We start from the raw sequence: 24,492 nt of genomic DNA, 5'->3' as shown, positions 1-24,492 counted from the left end.
AACTTCAGCCGCTCATGCAAAATTATTTAAATTTATACTAAAGTTATTTTTCAATTTCCAGTTAATAAGCTTATGAGAAATATTTAACTTTTTAGTTGTTATGATTTTCAACAGTGAAATACTTCAACTATCTGCGCAAGTAGTATGTTGACGTATTTTTAGACGTTCGCTTCCACGTACACTATAGCCTATTGGTAAACACTAACAATTAAATTAGAACACTTTATTACTTTTTGACTTTTATTCGACAATTCAAGCGATCACTGTTGATTGTTGAAGAACATAATATTAAACGTAATATTAGACTTAATAGATATTCAGTTTTTAATTTTGTTATAAGTTTTTACGTTTATATGCATTGAAACAGGTAACAACTTATATTTAGTCTAACTTCAGGAGCTTATGACTTCGTGTATTCATTAATACAGTGGTGGATTAAGTGAACCTAACCGAATTGGTCTAGAATTTGGGCTGTTTTTAAATATTTGTGTCGTAAAACTTTTAAAAAGACAATGCCCTCCTCACTCAAAAAAAAAAAAACGAAATTCTAGATCCGCCACTGCATTAATATATACTTATATAAGACTCACGGATAGGTTCAGTCGCTTATTAGACTCAAAATCACCTGAAACGGTATCCGGACGTATCCAAACACATTAAAAAAATTCTTTTTTAAGACTCTAATTTCGTAGATAAATCGTAACAAATAATTATTATTTTGTATTAAAACCTAGAATACAAACTTACAACTTTTATTAATATATGAATATTTGAATTCAGTAAATTATTTTAATTTTGTATAGGTAATTATAATAACAAATAACTTACCTTAGACTTTCATGAACTTGGATAAAATGACTAAATATTGAAATACGAGTATATCTAACTACCCACAAATATTAATATATCGAGGAAAGTCTTTGAATAAGACATTTGGAATCCTATTTTATACTTAAATATGTACCTAATATTTAATAATAATAACGGAAATTCATTTCCAAAACTACTATGTTGACTATTGACGTGTGTGCTGAGGTATAAGCATTAGTATAAACTTACCATACCTAAATAAAAATAAAAACACTTTGTCGCCCACTAACAGCTCTTAATATATCATAGTAGCCAGTAGGTATCATTCGGGCATTTGGCATAATATAATATTTAACGTTGTATTACTTTTTTAACACGTCTATAAATTGCAATACTTATGTATACAAAATACACTATACTAGGTACTATAGTGTATCAGTGTGGCTATTTTGCAAATATTCGAAATAAAATGTATGTTAGATATTAATATATTAACGTAAGTATAATATTTTGTTCCTCGCCTTGCAACGGCTCTGATGTTGTTTTACTATATACCAAGTACCTACCTATGTTTATATTATTGTTTTCTTCGTTGTTAAAAAAAAAAAAAAAAAAATCCGATAAACATTAGTATAAATATTATTATATGATAATATGGTTATGTCGAAACTTTAAATATTAAATTGCAATTTATATTTCACTCTGTAGAACATATAGTCAACAGGTAATATTATCATACTGTATAATATAATAGATATGCTGTGACTGCTATATACCTATATAGTTAAACGTTTATAACGGAATAGCAAAATTAATGCTGAGATGACATATTACAATCTCGGGTGTGGCAATTCGTAATATTATATAGCTATAGGACTATTTTGCATATAGCTTAGTGTAGTCGGCATATGTGACCTATTGCCGCTGTACGTTAGTGCGTTGTATACTTGTACCATTATACTTCCATTATTTATTGTTGTTCAATAGTTCATGGTATTATAATTTGTTTACTAATTTAAGTTTTAACGTAAACGTGTCTTGATTACTTTCATAATATCTTCCATTCAACATGTTAAAAAGAATATAATATTTTAAATAATATACATATAGTAAGTATTATAATTAAAGTGGTCCGTGCAAAACCAGACAATTCCGTGTTACAAAACTTTTCAAAAAATTAAAAAGAAACTATTTTAATTTTTTCAGCTACCTATCTTCTATTTTGACCAAAACTTAGAACCAATTCATTATAATATTATATTTCCTATATGGGTTGTTGAATCTGCCTCGTTCATGCAAAAAAATAGGTACTATTATTTTTTTTTTTTTTGTCAATATAGCAATTTTTCGTTTAATAATATTATTATAACATTGTAATAACGAATAATGTTAGTATAACGTTATTATAATACTATTATATTATTATCATTACAAAATGCTGTCGGGGTAGTAATATCTAGGCTGAATTTTCGATGAAAATGGATTTGTCTTATGTTTGCTCTGACCCGTTTAGTTATTAAACTGATTAAACTATAAATCAGTAGAACATAATAAATTGCATGTTCTTTTTGTCAATATGAATATTATAATTTCTTAAAATTATAGGGTAGCCATTATACACTACTTACTAATATGCTATACAAATTCTATAATAATATTGTATAGCTTTCTGATTTACTACTGCTAAAATACTAACTCAACATTTTATCCATTAACAAATACATTATAAAAACCTTAAAATCATGGGGAGTAAATAATACTTGTCATTAATATAGATATTATACGATGTCAAAGTCAATAACTATTTTTCTAATCAACTTTTTTAAAACAATTTAGTAAGTACCTAGTAAGCTACAATATGTATTATTTAGAAAGAATTGTTTTTGAACATTTTAATATTAAAGTTTACAAAACTATACTCTAAAATATTACCAGCTGTATCATAAATTGTAAATTCATATGCAGGAATTGTAACATTTATTGTATCGGTCATTGGAAAGTATAATTTAATAATTACTATAAGTTTTTAAATCTAAGGCTCAGAATATCTTATTATCGTGTTATTGCGTGTTTACGTAGATATTAATGTAGGTAAGTACTTTCTATAGTAATAAAGGTACATTTTTCCTAACTATTTAAAATCCAGGGAATTCGATCTGCTGTATAATTGTAGGTGTCGAATGTACGTCGTCTTTGTAATGGACGTGTTAAATTTAAATGCAATGTTAAATAAATAAATCATAGTACTTATATGAATTCGTTTTTGAGTAGAGATGTTCAACAATCAGTGTTCATTTCAAAGGATATTTCATATTATAATAATTCTATTGCTATTGTAAAGTAATTTATTTTTCTAATAATGACTGGTACTAATTTTTAGTGATTCATGCAATGCTGTTTCGTACAATAAAATAATTGGTCAGGTATTGCAGAGTTATTCATTTATTTGAGAAATAAACATTTTTTCATTTTCGCTCGAAAAATGTGTTGCTTGTTTAATATAAACTTTGTTTAATATTAAATAGTAACAACTTCAATATATTTTATTTTCATTTAATAATATTTTTTTATTAAACTATGAAAATATTTTCTAAAATAAATAACAAACTGATACAATTTCAAAAATAAATTATTATTTTTAACGGGTAGGGGCGGATTTTTTTGATTAAACTTCAAGGCTTTGCCGTATTCGATTACGTTTTGAAGAATTAGTTAAAGGGGCCATTTAAGAGCCATGAGTGGTAAAGGGACTAGCTTCCCTACCACTCATAACTTTATTTATATTTATTTACTTATTTAACCTGACGGGCGGATGCCCAATTAAAATATATTACGCAGTAGGTATTTAAGTGTATTTGAGTTCAATAACAGTGTTATTAAAATACGTACGATTAATAGAAGAATAAAGGAAACACAAATATGTACTTTGGTTATGTTCAACATGATCAGATACAGTAGGAGAAGGGTGTCTAAATTGGCATGCCTCATACAGTTAGTGAGAAGTTCATTATACTGGTCATATGTAGTACATGATTGTATAGCAGTAAACGGAGTAATGTTACTGGTAGGGCGTGCAGAAATTCTAAAGTTAACGCGTTGAAGAAGAATCAATTTTCCTACAGATGAAATTCTGAAGGAAGATTAAGTCACGTGCAAGACTTCAACAACAGCCTACTAAAGATCATAAGTAGGTATATGCATATCATATCAATCTTGCCAAGTTGTATTTAATGCAAAGTCACATAGAAAATTGAATGATTTTAAATGATAAAAAGAGAGGATTTTCATTTGAGAAATTGAAGTTTGTATCGCTACAGGACACTCCTCGAGTAGTACAAAATTATTAAGAATTTGAAAATATGGTCTTCAGGTATAGCCGTATGGGTACATAAAAATTCTAAAACTGAGAATTTGAATAAAAGTATTATTAAAGTGATAAATGTAGGCGAGCGTGTTTAAAAATCATTCTGTATATTATAATATATATTACATACATATATATTTTTATAAGATACGTACTATTATTTTATATGTTTTATTTATATATATATTACATGTTATTATTAGGTGGTCATATATTTTATACGGTAGCCTGATGAGTTGATGAGGATGAGGTGACCGGTTGATGTTATTAAAGTACATGACACAATGTGGTTAGTTATATTGGTTTATTGGTTGGTAAAAAAGGTATGAACGGTTACACGGTAGAACAGAGTCAGATTGGCATTAAAATCGGCCCCCACCACCTGCCGTCCGATTATAGCCCGTCGTGGGGGTGACAAAAGAGCCGAAGCGGCCGCGACATATTTGTATAAGATTATAATTATTATTAATTTATGACTTTCTTCAATAATATTTATTTTACGTCTAAGTATATAATACATTACTGAATCTTTCAATAGCCAAATAAATTAAATGACAACGTTGCACGTAAATTCTTTCTCAATCATATTTTTTTTTTGTGTTTTATTTTTCGGTCAGTGGTAAGTTCTTTGTTAATTTTTATAGTGTTCTCAATCGTTTGGCCAAAAAGCTATAACGTTTTCAATTGTTTGATGGCCATTTTCGTCGGCGGCAGTCAGGTGACACCCGTTTGTAACCCCCCACCGAGTCACTAATCTATATACCCGCTGTGTATTCTTACTACGCGCCTGCGCACAAGTCGCCAACCTTATGCGTTTCTTATTTTGAACAGAATATAGAATGAATTTACATTGAATAGAACCATTATTAAACTATTAATTTGTTCAATATTGTAGTAGTGAAATATTTATATTAGGAAATCTCTAGTTAAGTGTATTTCTAGTTTTTTGTTTTGAATTATAAATTTTAATATTTAAATGGAAAAATAAATATCAGCAATCGTAACTATAATATGTAGGTGCTGACCACTGGTAACTAACGAACGGACGGGGTTTTACGGTGTTCTGGAAAACTAAAACAAAAACGATTATACATAAACGCATGAATAAAAAAATGTACCCATTTCTTTATACAAGTATTTAAAAACTAAAATAATAGATTCAATTAGGGTTTGTTTATAAATTAAAATAATAAAAGATGTTTTTTTCTTCATATTTTAAAGGTTTTTACTTCTTGTTTAGTTGCGTACCTATTTAAGAATTTTTAATAGCATAATAATTGAATAGATGTTCAAGAGTTTTATGAATTATAGTAAAAACATATTAAAGACAAACTAGAAACTATTGTTGGTATGGATAAAGGATACAAATATAGGATAGTGCACATAGGCGCAACTAGACCAATAATTTTGGGGGTGCACAAATAGTGAAGAGCTCACTGACTCGTGGGGGCATAGCCCCCTCATCCCCAAGCCGCTAATCCAATTACTCTTCACATTACACTTATGAAAATAATAACTGTTAGTTTCAATATAAATACTATGTTTTAATATTCATAATACAATTTATTTAACAAAATTAAATGATCCGGTAGTTCTACCTTACCTACTTATTTTAACATAATTTTTCTCGGTTGCAAATTAAATTTGTTTAAAATTTGTTCACTTTTTAAATTGTTTGTAATGTCCCTTTCAATATTTAAAATTGCTAAGTTACTAAATTGTTGCTGCACCATATTCGTTCGTAGTCAATTTTTAATTCGGCGCATACTGGAAAAACTGCGCTCACAGGTAGCAGAACTTATTGGAATGGTGATACCTACGGTATCTTGATTTGAACAACTAGAAGTGCTCGAAACTTGAACAACACCTGGATCGTCAACTTGTTCTTCACTTTTTTTTTGTTTTTTAAATATACTAAACATTTTGTAGGTAAACGTAAGATTTTAATTTTAAAAACCACAAAAAACGCATTCACACAATTTAGAAATAAACTTGTGATAAATCCCTTAAACGAATTCTTAAACATAAGGAAACAATTGATTATAATACATAATTCATAAATAAAAAAAAAAACGCGTATGCCGTATGTAATAAAATTGCACACAAAAGCCAAATTATCGTGTGCCCGGCGTGTGGCACTGTGGCAAGTGGTAACTGGCAGTGAGAGTGACAGTCCTTAGTAATTTCGTCTTTGTCAACGACAACAACGTTGAATGACTGGAAGTTTGGCTATAAATAGCTCCCAGAGTCCCAGCGACCCAGCGTAAAGAAATTATCAAAAAATTAACGATAATGATAAATTATCAGAATCGACAGAATCTGATATACTTATTATATAATTTAAATAATATATTATATTATAATATCATTATGATTATTGTTCCACGAATAACTACGTTTATGCGATGCGCGTTATAACTTATACTTATAAGTTATCTATAACCTATAATATTAATTACTTGTATATTATTATACAAACCTTAGATATTATACAATACCTATGTCTTTATAGACATATAGTATGTTATATATTATTATGTATAGCTGGGTGTCTGGGTACATAATGGGTACCTATTTTACTCAGTATACATTATGGTACCAACACATTTTTTAGAAAAAAGCTTATATTTTTTTGGGGGTGCACATTTTAAACTTGGGGGTGCACAAGTCCCCTGTGCACCCGCCTAGTTGCGCCTATGATAGTGCATAATCTGAAGAATATGAAGCATATTATTTTATAATTGAACAACGTGACAAGTTTATTATAAAAATTGGGAAAGGAAATAGATTTCAAATTATTATTACATTGGTAAATATAAGGAAAAAGTGAAAATTTAAACTCGAACACAGGTTTAGTAAAAAAAAAGTACCATACTAAGGTGAGTTACTCAACAGCCTATTGACACTCTATTGTCAATTAGGTATAGGTAAATATATTAGGAAATTATTACAAATTATGTACAACTAAAGAAGCTTTCAATTTGTATTTAAAATAATGTGTTCAATATTGAACTTTGATAGAATGTATTATGTAGGCTGAATTGGAATATATTTTTACAAAACGTACATGTCTTATAAACTATTATTATTGTTCTTTATTTATTTATTTAACAATTTTGTAAAGATTTTTTTGAATGTTTTTTTTTTTTATATAATCTGAATGCTGGTTTACATTTTTCCAGTGTTTGAATATAACTTATAAGTACTAAAAATAATTTTTATTGTTTAAATCAATGTGGGGACTATGTGTAAGAAATCTCCAAGTTGGTGCTTCCTTACTAAAATGGACTGCTGTTGACGGCCGCAGTTTACACAAATTCAATTAATTGTATTACTTAGTAATTAGTTATTGTACCTATATAGTCGTTAATTGCTAATATATTATAGTATTACTGTTGAGCTATTGAATTATTAATGATTTTATTTTTCATTTAATATTGCCATGTGGTTATAAAATTAGTTATTGTTTTAATTGTTATAGCTACTGTTGATATTGTGTATTAATAAGACTTTTATTTGTTGATTTTATGTAGCTTATTATAAATTTGAGTTAAATATTAATATTGTTAGATAGTATAATAATGATAATTATAGTAATATTACAAAAATACAAACTATATACAAACAATTAATATCTATAAAATATTCGATGAAATGTTTTGTTTTAGAAGTGAAGGGGCTAATATAGGCAATTATAAATACGAATTGTACGAGTCGAATAATCTCTCCAATCATTGTTGTTGACTGGTGTTACCAAATACAAATAGTACAATTTCAACTCTAATTTTATTAATTTACTTATATACTGTTGGTACAAATATTTGTCAGCCAAAATACTGTCGGCTGAAATATTTTTCAGCTAAAATATGGTTCTGCTGGTATACTTATCCAATTAAGTATTTTTGGCTGAAATATTGTCGGTTATTTTACGCGCTTTCTACTCAATATTAGGACATAGTTAAAGATAAAAAATGATTAAAGTTGTATTCACCTAAAACGATTTTCTTATTTTGTTGTAAACTCAAAACTAAGTACTGTATAAACTTAGAATTTTCACCAAATGCTATTATAAGCATTTTATATGCATGATATTAAATACTTTTCAAAATATTTTGAATTTTATTGAGATATTTACATACATTTGAAATTTCTATTTTTTTTTGTTGTTATTTTTAGATTTCAACTCGTTCAAAAACATGAAAATATTAATATAAGTTTCCCCATGAGCTTATAATTTGTAATTTTATTATTTTAAAGACATTAAAGATGCATAAGCTTTTGGATTTTAAAATTTGACAAAATTAGAAAAAATCTTGAAAACTTGTAAATTATGTATTTTTTATCACGCCTGCGCCGAAAGTTTAGTTTTTGATGACGGTTAAAGCGTTGGAAAGCTACCTTTTTCCGTTCAGCGGTCGGTAAAGTGGGAATCCCCGTAATGCTGGGCGTTAAAGTGGAAATGCCCAAAAGTGCTGGTCACGTGTATCCCCAGCACAACCATACATTGAAATCTATACCATGGTCCTTATAAAACATACATTTTTGATTAGATATTTTATATTCATATTATAACCTCTATGCATGCTGCTTAAAATAAATAAAACTAAATCGTTTCTTTCATGAAATATCATTGCCGTAGAATAGTCTGGTTGCTGCATAGATCCTTGCATTACCTTTGCCGTGATCGAAGAACGTAGAGGCGTGACAAAAAATAGTATGTGTGGCTCGTGCGGGAAGGCAATTTCAGTCTTGGGTGAAATGCGGCACACGTCGCCCGGGACTGAAATAGCTCACTTCCCGTGCTTGCCACACAATATACTATTGCAGTTAAAAATGTATAAAATGTTCAATTTTTATAGCTAAGACTTAAAAATGTAATGCAAGGTTTCTCATAAATTATAAGTGTTTCATACCGCAAACATAAAATCTAAAAAATATACATACTACAGTAGGTATATAATCATAATTTTCGATTGCTGATTAAATTAGATATTTTAACAAAGAATAACGATTTTATTTATTGTGTTGTAATTTAAAAACATTATTTTTGGGTTGATGAAACTTTTAAAGTAGGTACCTATATTATTATATTTTATACACACAATAATATTTTCAAATATAATGTTGTTAATTTAATCTACTGTATTACTAATTGTAAAATAAATTACCTACTGATTAGCTCAAAGCCACTCTATCCTTTCTTATAATATCTTAAAATAAAGGTACTTAGTAATATAGGCTGACAGACCTTCTTCACTCAGAAGAATTCGTTTTTTGTAGGTCTTCAATTATTTATCAATTAATTCAAATTTAACACAACTATTACAGTGACCACTCAGCTTTAAAGATATTAAATTCTGACTGGTCGTATTTAAAATACGAGGTAAATATGTTTACCCTGGCCTAATATAAATAACGGATAAATTACATAGATATTTTAAATTTACCAACTTAGGGACGCAATCAGATTACTGAAAGTCTAGAAAGGTATAAAAGGTTGAAATGGGATGTAATGGGAATTGAAAGTTCTAAACATTAGCACTCGAATGACAAGTACCTAGTACACTTTTAACTTAAGCGATTTTATAGTTCAGAAACTGTGAATGTTTTAATACAAAATAAAAGTACTAAAACACTGTTTAAACGTTCATTATTTATTCAGTTGATAATAAAAATGTCATCATAGTAAAATATTTGTACACCAAAAATCTTTTTAAAATTAAATTCCAAAAATTTCCAAACAAAATCCTACAATTTGGGATAAGGTCTAAATACCATCTTATGATAAAAATAAAAATAGGGGTGAGCATACTCGGTGAATTATCCTATGTACATAGATTTTTGGACTTAGTGAGGTAATGTGTTTGCGTTAGTTAATATTTGATATTATCGAACTTGTCGTAAAGGCTGGAACTAGGGATGGGTAATTTTGTGGAATACCAAAATCCTTCTGAGAAACTTTTATGAACAGAAAAATATATTTACTTCTATAATATCTTCAAAAGGATGAAATAGTTCCCAGTGGATCAAAATATCCACAGATCAGTATGACCTCTTACTTAATTATAACCAGAAAATTATTTTTTTTTTTTTAATATCAATTGTTATTTATTACAGGTTTTACTGTACGCAACAATACGTATACCTATGGTATCTACTGACTACTGAAGATATTTAAACATGGAAGAACAAACATATTATATAAGAAGTCACCGCCACAATGGGGGGTCACCGAGTCTGACAGGGATATCAGTGGTGATGTCGGTATTATTATTTGTTAATTTGGCGTACGCTTCGACAACATGTGGCTCGGTTATTGAATCGCTTGGAGGTAAGAAGACGAATGGCTTTTAATATATTTTAAATATTTAATTGCCCGTTAAATTGCTAAGTAAATAATGATTAATTAATAATAATATTTCTAATATATTATATATACAATATACAGTATATATCAAGTATTTTGATGAAGTCATTAAATATTAGAATTTATTTTTATTCTAAATGTTATGTAAATTTATTTTTTCGTACGCACAATCGACACTTGTGTTACAACACACAACTGAGGCTAAATTGCCAAATAGCAAAATTGGCCTTACCACTACAATATAACATCGACGGACAACGGATGATTTTCCAACTATCATAAACTATTTACTAGTGATAGTTCAGTAGTTTTTAGTATACATAGTCGCAATCATTTTTTATAAAGTTTGAAATTAGTATTTTGATGAAATTCGTAACAGTCGCAAAAATGTGCAAATTATTTTATAGTTAAAAATTGTATAACATTTAAATAAAAACCAAACAACTTATAATAAAATAAGAAAGCATTTTAATTATTAGGTGCGTAAATTGCGGGTTAACAACAAGTGTCACTGAAAGTGTTGCCATCAACAATAAATAATTACAATTATATTACCTACCTATATTGTAAAAAAAAGTAATATTTTTATCATTATAGAGCACCAATTTTACAGTTATGCAATATAGTTGATCTGCATATTATTATGTAGAAATGTAGAGTACAATACGCTATATACGCATGTACCTAAGTACAATCAATTTTAATAAATACATTTTTATTAGGTATTTACGTACAATTATTTGCGTGTTTTATTATGCTTTCGTGGTATATATTTTATGATTTATATACAAATAAAATTTGTAGTTGGAAAATCACTATTGTTTTTAATTTAGTATTTTTTGCTCGATTATTGACGAAACTAATTCAGATATCAATACCCACGAGAGTCCATACGTAAAAACGCGTCCGTCGCTGCGCATCGGCAAGTTGTCGAATATAGCGGGAACGGCATCATGGTGGGAGAAATCAGAAAACAGACGTCGCAATATTACTATATCGATCCGCGGTTTATGTACGGACTCTCGTGGGCCGGAATATATAAAATTCTTCTAATGCAGGGTACAAAATAAATCAATATGACGTGTTGATAATAATTTATTTTAGTAACAGTTCCGAGAGGTGATATTGTCATTGAATACGGCTCCGGCGCCCCCTTGGAAATCGCGTGCGTTTTAGATGCCGACAATAAAAAAGTGCAAAACCTTTTTCGGAATGACACCACCGTCGGTGGTGAAGCTAAGACGCCGAGCCAGCGGATCATGTTCTACAAGAACGCCGAACGAGTGTCCAGACAGCACATCACGGTTATCAACGCAACGGCCGCTCAATTGCGCATCGCCAATCCACCGGCTGGTCGAGATACCTATTATTGCGTGCTGTTACTTGGTGACCAACTTGGTCCAAACCACAGTTATGATAACATCACTGGTACTCGATCATTATCCACACCGTCAAGCGATTCGTCGACATTTCCCACCCTTCCGCCGATGAGCTTGGAAACTAGTGAACCACCTTCGCTGGTGTCACAAACCTCTGAAGTCGGGGTGTGTCTCAACAGCGTTGCCGTTGGATGTGAGATACCTCTTTATTCGAACCCATTTTTCTTTGCTTGATGGTGTTTTCCTGTCTATGTCGAATAATGCTAATTGTTATTTTTTTCATTCTTAAGTCTTAACGATGGATTATTAGCATTATTTATACAAGCATAGCACTTCGCTATTTTCAAGTACCTACCTACATTGTTTTATTTTAAGAGCTTTTACATATTTGCAATACACTTTAAAAAAACTGTGAGGTTATCCTTAAAAATCAACTACTTACATTATGTTATTATTTTAATTCTTAAAATACACATCCTCATCATAGTCATCCTAATACTCAAATCACGTCAAAAGTATTACTGCTGGGTAATTTATTTTATCACTTTACTCATTGCCATTTTGTAGTAAATCACATGTGATTACTGTAAATATCATGACAGATTGTATATTTTATAATGAAAAAAAAAATTCATATTATTAAGTACATTATACATTTACCTACCTCTACATAAATAAAAATCATCTTTACTAAAAATTATTATTATTTTTTAGTTTTTAATTTTAGAAATTTTTTTTTTTAGATAAACCGACGACTATTACAAATTTTTCTTGTATATCTGATAATTGGGTAAGTTTGAAATGCAATTGGACCAAACCAGAGAACCCAATCAAAACAAGTTATAAGGTAATCTTCAGAGTACCTGGTCGTGTTGGAGGCAGGTAATGTATAATAATAGTTTATAGTTGGGGTTAATAACTTACTATAAATACAAGTATTCTTTTTTTTCAGAACTATGATAAATTGTCCTACGGATTCAGATTTTAGAGAAAATACTTGTTATTGGGATTTATTTACCATGCCAATATATAGAAAACTATACGAATATTACTACTTTTCATTACTTGGCGATAACGTGTTGGGAAATTTAAATACATCTTTTCGTTTTCATCATTACGCCAATGGTAGGTTCATATTACATATTATTTAAATTGTATTTAATAATAAATTAAAAGCGTGTTGTTTTTATTACCATTATTTTATGTTAGTATAATACATATAGGTACCTATTATATATATATATATATATTATATACAAGGGGATTTATTAAGCGTAAAACACTCATTATCTCAATAAGTATTAATGTTTTTGAAAATATTTTTTTACATAGTTTCAAGTTGTTAAAAAACAACATTTTTATTAAAAAATTATAATTTTAAACATTTTTTATCCTTATAATTTTTTAAGTTTTTTACTTTTTTGAATGACAGCATAGAGTTTTAATTTCATTTTCCAAAGCAGAATATTTTAATACATAATAATAAGTATTTTAATACATAAATATCGAATTTAGGACGAGTAGTTTATGAGTTATAAGTATTTAAGGTTTAGACAAGCGGAGTAGTGGACACACATTTGCGGGGTAACCCCGTACCACTCCACACCACCCATCTAAACTTTAAATGCTTATACCTCATAGACTACTCGCCCTAAATTAGATTTTTATGAATCAAAATACTTAGAAAAATATTCTGCTTTGGAATATGAATTTAAAACTCTATGCTAAAAAAATAAAAACTTAAAAAATTATATAGATAACAAATATTTAAAAACATAATTTTTTAATAAAAACATAGTTTTTTAACAACTTGAAACTATGTAAAAAAAATATTTTCAAAAATATTAATACTTTTTGAGATAATGAGTGTTTTATGCTTTATGAATCACCCTGTATATAAAAAATGTTTTACATTTTCTTTAGTTATCCCCGCGAGCCCTATTAATATTACGGTGGTGGATAAAACACAATATAGTGCAATGCTAAGATGGTCTGTAGGAAAAATGACAGCCTTTCCGCGAAAACTAATTCATAAGATTGAATATAAGTCTCAATGGGATTCCAATCCTGAACATTGGCATGTAAGTGTTCGTGATTTTCCAATAAAATGGAAATTTTACGTATTATTATGGTAACATTTATTTTTTGTAGCTTGTAAATGTGAGTGACGTTTGTAGTTCATCATCAACTTCCAATCAAACCAATTATTCTTATTCGAATTGTCTAAAACGTGACACTGGCTATTATTATTTTAATGTAACAGATTTAAAATACCAGTACACGCAATACGATTTTCGCATATATGTACGTTCTTCAGTTGCTCTTGGGGAAGATAAATGGTCTCCTCCTGGTTGTATAACTTTGAAAACCAAGCCTTCTAGTAAGTTTATTTTTATGTTAGTATCTACACGACTATACGGTTACACGTACCTAAGCTGCGTAGTATGATAATGAAGTCGGTTAAACTTTAACATTTAAATAATAAGTATTCTTTTGTAAAAAATATAATTCAATTAATATACATTGTGTTCCGGGGGAAGTGACCGGCCGACGTTATTATGGAGGTATATACAAAAAATTATGAAAAAATACACTTTAAAGAGTCGGTCTAAGTTTTTAAGTTATGGGCATTTCAGTTTTTTTTTATCTAAACCAAACCTGTCACGGATTTGTTTATGTATCTTTAAAACTTTTCAACATTTTGACAACATTTTTTTTTATTTTAAAGCTATTTAATTTTCTTATCAATTAACATACGCAATTAAACCAGAAATGTGCAAACTATTTTTGTTACATTGAAAAAAGTGAACGTTTAAAAATTAACCTGTTGTAAATACTAAATTATTATTATTTTATTTATATACTTTAAAAAATAATAATTTTTGATAAAAACTTTAATACTAATTTACTTCTTAAATTTAATAAAAATAATTTGTACATTTCTGGTTTAATTGCAATTAAAAATTTATTAAGTCAAAATGTTGCAAAGTTTTGAAGATACATAAACAAATGCTTTATAGGTTTTGCCTATCAATTGCCAATAACATATAAAAAAAAAAGTTAGACCCACTCTTTAAAGGGTATTTTTTCATAATTGTTGGTATACTTTCAAATTACATCGGCCGGTAGCTTCTCCAGTTCTCCCAGGAACACATTGTATAATAATAATTAAGATTAATGATTACCTATAGTACCTAGAAGACCTCCACGAACTGATATTGGAAGCTTCGAGTGTGTTTCGTCACCAGTCGACAAATCCAAACGAGACGTGTTTATTTATTGGCAAAATATTGAAGACAACGAGAAATGTGGTGACTCATTTGAGTATCGAGCTTACTATACTTCCACAACTACAGATAACAAAACCACGTAAGTACTATTTTTCAATTTCTTTCTTTCCTTATGTATTTTATCTACCTATAACTGAATTGAATTCTAAATAAATTGAAACTTTTTTCACAATACACAGTATTCACCGCAGTAATGAAACATATAATAACTATGCCAAGTTTGAAGGACTCAGTACCGATATTGGGTACAATTTTACCGTGTATTCATCAAATAAAGAAGGTTTATCAGCCGAGTATTCGACAATTTTTGTTCCCAATGAATCAGACAGTAAGTATATAAATGTAATTTAAAATTGTTTGAATGAGTTTTTGTTTTGACTGTTATTAGAACTTGACGAACCGTTATCATTTACAAAAATGGCATTTGATGAAAGTGGTGTATTTGAACTTTCGTGGTTAAATGCCAGTAGTAAAAAATTATTAGTAGCTAATCAAATCAATGATTATACTATATTTTGGTGTGCAAATGATAAAGACCGTCCATATCAGTGCAATGTATGTACAATAAATTTAAATATTATGCGAATATAGTAGCACAACTTGTAAATATTATTTATTATATATAATATAATAATTATAATACACCTATATACTCGTATATTATATAATATATGTATTTAAAAGTGGGAATGGGTCACATGTTTGAATACAGTCTTTTAATCTTAAAATAAAAATTTTCAAGTAACCAAACGTAAATAATCGGAGTAGGTACTACTATTAGCATTTATTGTACATTAACTCGAGTTAGTTAAGTTTAATCAACATTAAGAACAGTTAGTTATAAGTTAAAAATAAATAAACAATATACCTAAGTATTTAAATCTAAAATTTTAAAGTTAATATGGAATAAAAAGTATTTTAAGAGGAAAACAACGTATATAAGGTACTATTTATTTTTTTCTCTTACTCACGAGTAAAAAGAGAACCAGATTGGTGTTGTAAGCCTAAATATTAAAGTGAATCAATCTATTATCTAACTTAGAGTTACGAAAATTATCTGTAATGTTTTTGCGATGGCGTTTTTACGACATTTCAATATTTTATGTTAAGGTATCTGAATGTAAATTATTATTACAATTTAAAATGGTTATATATCGCAGAAAAATTGAATTATCGTAAAAATCCAACTTACAAATACAGATAATAATATGTTCTCAAATTTAAGATTTATTGTAGGTAAGTTAACGCAAATTTGCTATATTGTGCACTGGTCAAAGAGAGAAAACAAATAGTTTGCCGACAATCTCTTAAATTCACTCAGTTAAATAGAAGTTAATTCATTTTTTTAAATAACAACGATAACTGTTGTTAAAAATACATTCAACTATATTTTTTTTATTTTACACTCGCTATAGTGGTTTTGGCAATTACACGTATTCATCAATCAAAGACATTCATAAAATAGTATTATTTTTTTAATTTAAAATCAGTGAACACTGTACAGCGTGACTAAACAATATAATAAGTAAATAATTTGTTTAACTACAGTTAGATATTTTGTTCGATGTACCTATTACTATGATTTTAACTTATTCAAAATTATTACAATTGTTACTTTAACTAGTTAAGTGAAACAGATAAAAAAAAATAGTTCCTTTTAATGCCACCTTTATAAAAGTTATTTTTAAATGGTTTTCACTGTCTTAAAATAAACACCTACGTTTCTAATATTGTCAAAAATGTACACCTTTCACACGGCCTCCCCTCAAAGAAAAAAAAATACAACATAGGTATACTTGGTATATCGTTTATTTAATATATATAATTTTCATTAATTGTGATTTTTGTGTATATATAGGGTTACGTGAACTGGATGCATATACCAAGTTCGGAATCTTGCTACAATATTACTGTATCGGATCGTATGAAAATTTATCAATTTGCAATAAGCGCTAACAGTCAAAGCCCACTAAAGACCGGTCTTTATCCACCCATTTCTATTAGCAGTGGGATGGTATGGGCCTCATGCACAGTACTACATAATAAAAGTATAAACATTGGCATGAATTATTTTATTCGCTGAGTTTTAATTTGTAGAATTCGATACTGTATTTATAAATTGTTTTTTTTTTTGTGATTAGTCGTTGGAAAAATGATAAACGTCTGGGTAAGTATGATTAGCTCGACATCTATGGAATTGAGATGGAAACTTGACTGCTCTGATAGAATGGGCGCAGTTCTAGGATTTCGTATATTTTATTGTCCGGTAGTATCCACAAATGATTCCGTTTGTAAAGGTAAATTATTATAATTATTTAACGATCCAATATATTATATAAAGAACATAATATTACGACATTACGTTTATAGTGTTATATAATATAATTGTACTTGATCTATAATAATTTATTATCATACATCTCATATTATGTTATGTTTTATTAGTTTGGAGCAACAAAATTAACATCCATTAAATGTACTCTGAAGTATTTAAGTATAAATCAAATGTAAAATGTTTGTTATTACACCCTTATATTTTCTACATCTGTGAGGGAAAATGTTTAATAATATCGTAGTAGCGAACACAATTTAATAATATTCAACTATAAAAGTGTATATGTAATTAGTTTATAATAGTCATTGATTAAATTTTGGCCTTAAATACTTATTTATACTATATACAGTATACGAAATATAATATTATAATATGTATACTCTGTTCAAAATAAGAAGCGCATAGATTTACGTAACAAAACGGGTTTTGCCCACCTATGCGCTTCTTATTTTAAACAGGGTATAGATAGTACGTTTTAATAGCTTTTTTTCAACTGAATATTTAACTTTCAAAATAATTAATCCTATAATAAACGTATATTATTATTACTTCATAAGTTGTAAGAATCGTTGTTTTTTTTCTTTGTGAATAAAAATAAAAATAAAGATTTAATTTATTTTACTTTTTAGAACCTATGTCAAATAAGACCGTTAGTGGTAAAATGACACAAGACAACAGAGGAATTTCAAGCATTACAGACCTCAAGTCATATACTACATACATGGTTACCATAGCATTAATAACAACACATGGTGAAGGGTTACATAGCGATCCTTTGCTCAACACCACTCTAGAAGGAGGTAAATTTGCGTAAATGACATATTGGTTATAATTTAATTTTTAATCAATAAGTATAATATTATTAATATTTATCAATTAATTTTGTTTAATACTCAGCACCCGATATTCAAAACCTAATAATAAATGTCACGAAACTGACCAATACGACCGTGTCCCTTCAGTGGTCGTCTCCTAAATTCACTAATGGTGTTGTCCGTTACTACCATATTCATTATTATTTGGACAATATATTACAGCAGCAGGACTTGATTGATTCATTTGGTGAACAGCAAGTCATCAATGAACAACGCCGTATTACGGTTCACCACACAAAGGTTAATCTTTTAATATATGTACATAAACATGACGTATATAATATTAATATATTAATTAATCGTACAATTTTAAGAAAAAATCCAATAAGTATGTAATAATAATTTAATACAATAAATTGTATTTTTCAGTGTCGTTTGGATCACCTTGAAAGTTACAGAAGCTATACAATTACCATCACAGCATGCACAACAGTTTGTTCAGAGCGTTCACTTCCCATAAAAGTTCGAACAGCTGTGGGGCGTGAGTTAGAAACTTTAAAATAATTTCAATACGATTCAATGTTGTAACATGCATATTTATATATAGTGCCCGGAAGGGTTTCTCAACCAAATTTGTTTTACGAAAACAGCAGTAGGATAGCTGTATCTTGGCCGAAACCCGTGAAACCGGCCGGTCCAGTTGATTATTATGAATTAATTGTAGCACATCACAGTAGACCAACAAATTCGCAAACTACAAACAGCGGTTCATCTTCACCCACCGCTTTGGCTTCCACACAATTACTGGAAAATCCAAACAATTTCTTGTACCACAGCAATTGTAAATATCACTGTACTAGATTTTAGGTTTTTAATAGGATATTATTGAATATTGGGTTTTTTTTATTCACCTAGCTAACGTGTTCCGTGTTTCTGTTCCGGATTGTAATAATGAACAGGATAAGGGTCAACAAACTTTTTCATTTGCAGTACGAGCTGTGAATAACAATCCACTTGATCCTCATACGCCATATTATGGTCAGTGGTCGGTTCCTGGGTTGGTCAGTTGTGTGTCTCCAGGTAATTTTCTGTTACAAAATAGATTAAAAAATTTTCTAATAAAGATATTTAATGAATTATTAAAACTCTAATATGCTTATTATTATGTAAAACCAGCATTAAGGTAAATATAAAGTATGTGAACACTTATAGGCTACAATATGTCTTGTGTATTAATTTAAAAATAAAAAATAACATGTATGTTTTTCGAGTCATTAAAATTATAAATCTTGTAATAATCAAAGTCTTATTCATTTCAAATAAAAGCATACTAGATATTAAGATATCTGAATAGGTATAATAGACTTATAGACACTAAAATATAGACTTTTAACTATAATATTCAGGATGATGCAACCTTTTAGAAATAACGTAATATTTGTTTACGACATTTTATATCAAAAATTAAATAAACTATGTAAAATGTACAATTTTGGAATTATTGAAAACTCAAAACGTCCACCATTAAGATTTATGAAATAAATTACCTTTATTATTACGTTTTTCTCCTTTTAAAATGTATTTTTATAACTCATACTTTGAGTAACTGCAGGTAACTCATATTTTTCAACAATCGTATTAGTAAATACGTTATTAATCGTTTATTAGTTTGCAGTAAGTATACAATATACATACTACATAGTTGAAATATATTTTTATTAACGTTTAAAATATTATTTACATGAAATTCGTCCAAAATCGCGAAAATGTGTTCATTATTTTATAGTTAAAAATGCATAACATTTTAGATTCTGAGTGGAGCGATTATTAGGTAGATGATTTTACAACGAAGAGTGTGTGTTTTTTGTGTGTCTGTGTAAGTACACGATAAGTAGTCAAAATATTGCTTCAATTTACAACATCAGTAGCTTTTCCAATTGAAAATTGAATCTAGTTAGTGAATTCGGGATATCAAAATTAAAATTCCCAGTTATTTTCAAAAGAGCTAACATGTTAAATGCATCTCTGATAATATTATATAGATCATTAAACACCGTTCGGTGAAATATTGTGTGAACAATATCATATCTATAAACATTCACAATCTTAACGTATGACACGATAACGTCTATACTCCAATTTTAACTAAACATTTCTAACATTCATCAAAACTCAATATTGTGAATGTCAACATTCCCCAAAACTCAATTGTGAATGTCAACACTCACCGATAATCGTTGCGAATGTTGACATTCGCCGGTGACTGTTTGAAAATTTTTAATATTCATTCAAAATGTTAACATTCACTAAAAACAGCAGTGAGTGTCAACATTCACCAAATGTCGTCATTCACCTCCCAGACAGCATTTTGTAATGATAATATTATAATAGTATTATAATAACGTTATACTAATATTACTCGTTATTACAATGTTATAATAATATTATTAATCAAAAAATTGCTGTCTGGGCTTAACAGTAACATCATGTAACGGGACAACCCTTAGTATTACCAAAAAAGAGCCAACAACCAGCATATATCTATGAAAACCAATCAGAACACGGCAAACATATTCGAACTATCGCCGTCGCAGTTAGCACTCCCGCAACACGACACACACAGGTAGTAACTATTGAGTAAACCAACTGACTGGGCAATTTACTGGCTACCCGGATGTACTACAAACTTGACGATGACACCCTTGAAAAGCAGAGATTTTGCCCAATACGGTAATTTAACTACTAACTCAATGGAGGAAGCAGCTGCATAGAATGTAGGAGAAAATGTGCCGAAAGTGCATTGTGCATTGTAATTACTAGACGGTACAGTAGATAGAACATGTACCTGTGACATTCAGAGAACACGCTATGTTTGTTTTAAATTTTAAATTTGTTTTAAACTCAGTTTTCTTCCAGCCTTCAAACCATCGACAACAATATAATTACACCAGAACAGAAGGCTTTAAAACAGGAGAAAACCAGCAAAACGACGACCAGCCGCAAACCGCCACCCACAACAAGAAATTATCGTTCTCGTCTGTGCAGTGAACCTGTTCAGACGTATTTTATACCAGTACAGTACGAAATCGCTCTCTTATCTCTATGTTTAAAAGTTCATAATTATTATTTCTTATATGTTGTTTTCGTTTATAATCATTGGTTAATCATATTAGTTTATACTGTTATATAATTATTATCATCTTAATTTTCCAATTATGGATTCTAAATTGGATGAAATTTTATTATCAATAAACGATTTGAAGATAACTCAAAATAAATTAATTAATCCAGCCAATGAGCAAGGTAAGACATAAAAAACTTTTACTAAAAAATTGGATGACCTTAACAGAAAATTTGATAATCTTGAAACCCAGCTCTCAAAATTAGAAGCCGAAAACTCGCATTTAAAAAGTCGTTTTGCCTTACTTGAAAAAGATTATGTATCATTTAAACAAAAATCAAATTCACCAGCTTTTGAAATAGAATTATAAAATGATTTATATGACCGGCAATCTAGAGCTAATAATGTAATTGTTTTTAATTTACCGGAACTCAATTCTGAAAATTCTGAAAGCCTGTCAGATTTGTCACAGTTAAATGATTTACTTAATGATGCTGGTTTAAATCTTCAGACAATCAAAGCCCACCGTATTTCCCTAATAAATACAAGAAATTAGTATTTTAAATCTTAATAATCATACATATCGATGTTAATAGCATAGGCGTGACTAGACTTAATCTGCAGCGTCGCAGTAGCAACCTAGATAATGACCGAGAATTTACATATAATACACCCGAGGCCGAAGTTTTTTAAAGCCCCCTCTCCCAATAAAATATTATACTATTTTTAAATAATACCCTACAGTATTTTCAGTACCTACCTTTAAATTTTAAATTTAACTTCAAAAATGTTGTCATCTATACACCCCTGGTGTACGCCATCTAGCTACAAATAAAAAAATAATAAAACATTAATATAAAATAATAGGTGCCGTTCTCTGTCTGTATAGTATAGGTATTTTCGAAGTCGGGAAAAAGTCACTTCGACAATACAATATGTTACTAACAATAATAATATAATTGTTGACTTTAAAATTATTAAATCAATTAAAACATAATAACCTTTATTTAAAATAAAATATAACTTTGGTAAACAGATTATCTCAAATAATAAATGGTTAGACTTTGGAACTTTGGATTCTAACTTTTGACTTTTAAATTATTAAGAAATGTACGACATAATATCATTTAAATAACATAAAATAAAATATATACAACAGTGTATCACAGAAGCTGACTGTTACATTAACTGTACCCATTAAATATTTTTTTAAATACTTAAATACTGACTAGATAGAGTATTCAAGAAGTATTAAATTATTTCAAGTATTCAGAACCAACAAAAACTACACTACTTTTGGTGTATATCAAAACAACTACAGCCAAAGATATAATTAAATATCTGTACTCAAATAAAAAAGTAAGTGTAAGATTTTTATTTACAATCTGTTATCATAAACACATTTAATTTTTTTTTTCAAACGGTTATCTTGTTTTTATAATTTTGATAAGGGAACATCGATTGTTATATAGGGGACCAACTGTTAAATTTATTTGAGATTTTTATATTGGTTATTGAACAACTTATTGCCTGTGTCCCGCTACGGCTTCGACAACCACTACGGTGGCCGACGACGATGATTTTTCGTCCGGCAAACATCAAGTTATTATATTGTTATTGCTAGATTACCGCGATTTTTTATGAAATAAAATAGAAATTTAAAAATAAAAATGTTATTTTGGTCTTTTATAAAATATATAAAATAATTTTACGAGTTTCCCTATAAAAAAATAATATGTGCGAATTGTGATGATTGAAAAATATTATTTATAATATGATTAAAATAAACGATTAATACTTTATTAAATTAATGTGTGTATAAAATAATAGAATTAGATCCATTGTTAAAATATCTAACCATATCGGCTATTATATATATTATATATAAATTATTATATATATTATATATTATATATAAATTATTATATATATTATAAATTATATATAAATTATTATATATATTATATATATTTTAAAATTCAAATGGAAACCTATATTTTTGAAATATAGTTCATGCACAGCTTAATTTTTAATGAATTTTAACGGTTTGTTTGCATTAATGTGTTTATAATTGGAGGAGCCATCGACATCTGAATATTGATGTTAATTTATAAAATGTCAACTGTGAATAATACTAAAAGTGCTTCCGTTGTACGACCTTAATAATCTGGGTATCGAAATTATCAATTTATTACAGTATACAGTAGTCAGTACAAAACGTATATCCGCATTACATTTGATATTATAACCAATTACAGATTATTTTTATTTATGATATCCTAATTGCATTTTTTAATCTGAGAATCGGTGAGCTTAAAATTTTAGTAAAGTTACCCACAGAGTCTTCATCCATAATAATGTTTTGATCTCCACATTGTACTGTCACCAATTCTTCACCATCATCATCGTCAGCTTGTATATCATTTATTTATTATTTTTAATAAAATATATTTTTTCTAATTAGAGGTTTTAGAGAATAAATAAATATTTTCAAATTTCAATCCATTTACATGAGTGAACAGATAATACATTATATTTGTTTTTCCTGAACCACTGGGACCAACTAGTATAGCACTTATAGTTGAGGTAATAACGAACCGTGTCTTGATGGTTTTTTACCATCTGAACATCTACATTTATAATAGCTAATTTTTCTTTCTGTTCAATCAAATCCATTTGTATCTTACAAATACTCTATAGGATTTTCAATTTATAATCAGTTATAGGTGATTAATTGTATTTTCATTTATCAATGATTTTTTTTTTATATATATTTTCTAAAATAAATAACAAACTGATAAAATTTCAAAAATAAATTAATATATACAATTATTATTTTGGAAATTATTTTGAGTAAACTTCACGACCTCGCCGTATTCGATTTCCTTTTGAAGAGTTAGTTAAAGGGGACACAATTTATCGCAATCTGTGGTAACCGGTAAGGGGACTGGCTCCCCTGTCACTCATAACTTTATTTATTTATTTACTTATTTAACCTGACGGGCGGATGC

General features: G+C 28.5%; 1 protein-coding gene across 4 annotated transcripts; it reads left to right on the top strand.

Moving 5' to 3' along the window:
* Positions 1-820: 820 nt before the first annotated feature.
* On the top strand, positions 821-21,636 carry LOC132935196 (cytokine receptor-like). Of its 4 annotated transcripts, XM_061001670.1 has the most exons (20): positions 821-1,919; positions 2,017-2,117; positions 10,081-10,219; positions 10,292-10,505; positions 11,646-12,113; positions 12,664-12,802; positions 12,873-13,045; positions 13,844-14,001; positions 14,072-14,300; positions 15,112-15,289; positions 15,390-15,538; positions 15,599-15,765; positions 17,069-17,258; positions 17,352-17,507; positions 18,175-18,345; positions 18,443-18,660; positions 18,790-18,901; positions 18,968-19,201; positions 19,276-19,440; positions 21,266-21,636. In XM_061001670.1, the coding sequence occupies exons 4-20, from the start codon at positions 10,355-10,357 to the stop codon at positions 21,406-21,408; spliced, it is 3,201 nt and encodes a 1,066-aa protein (XP_060857653.1). In that variant the 5' UTR covers positions 821-1,919; positions 2,017-2,117; positions 10,081-10,219; positions 10,292-10,354; the 3' UTR covers positions 21,409-21,636. The 4 variants fall into 4 exon arrangements, with proteins under 4 accessions (XP_060857653.1, XP_060857651.1, XP_060857654.1 ...); XM_061001668.1 differs by lacking the exon at positions 10,081-10,219; XM_061001671.1 differs by lacking the exon at positions 10,081-10,219 and having other exon boundaries at positions 822-1,919; positions 21,277-21,635.
* Positions 21,637-24,492: the final 2,856 nt, after the last annotated feature.

The sequence above is a fragment of the Metopolophium dirhodum genome, chromosome 1, assembly GCF_019925205.1.
Source record: "Metopolophium dirhodum isolate CAU chromosome 1, ASM1992520v1, whole genome shotgun sequence".
NCBI classification, from domain to species: Eukaryota; Metazoa; Arthropoda; class Insecta; order Hemiptera; family Aphididae; genus Metopolophium; species Metopolophium dirhodum.
The sequence above is the reverse complement of the archived record's forward strand: the minus strand, read 5'-3'. Positions and strand labels throughout refer to the sequence as shown.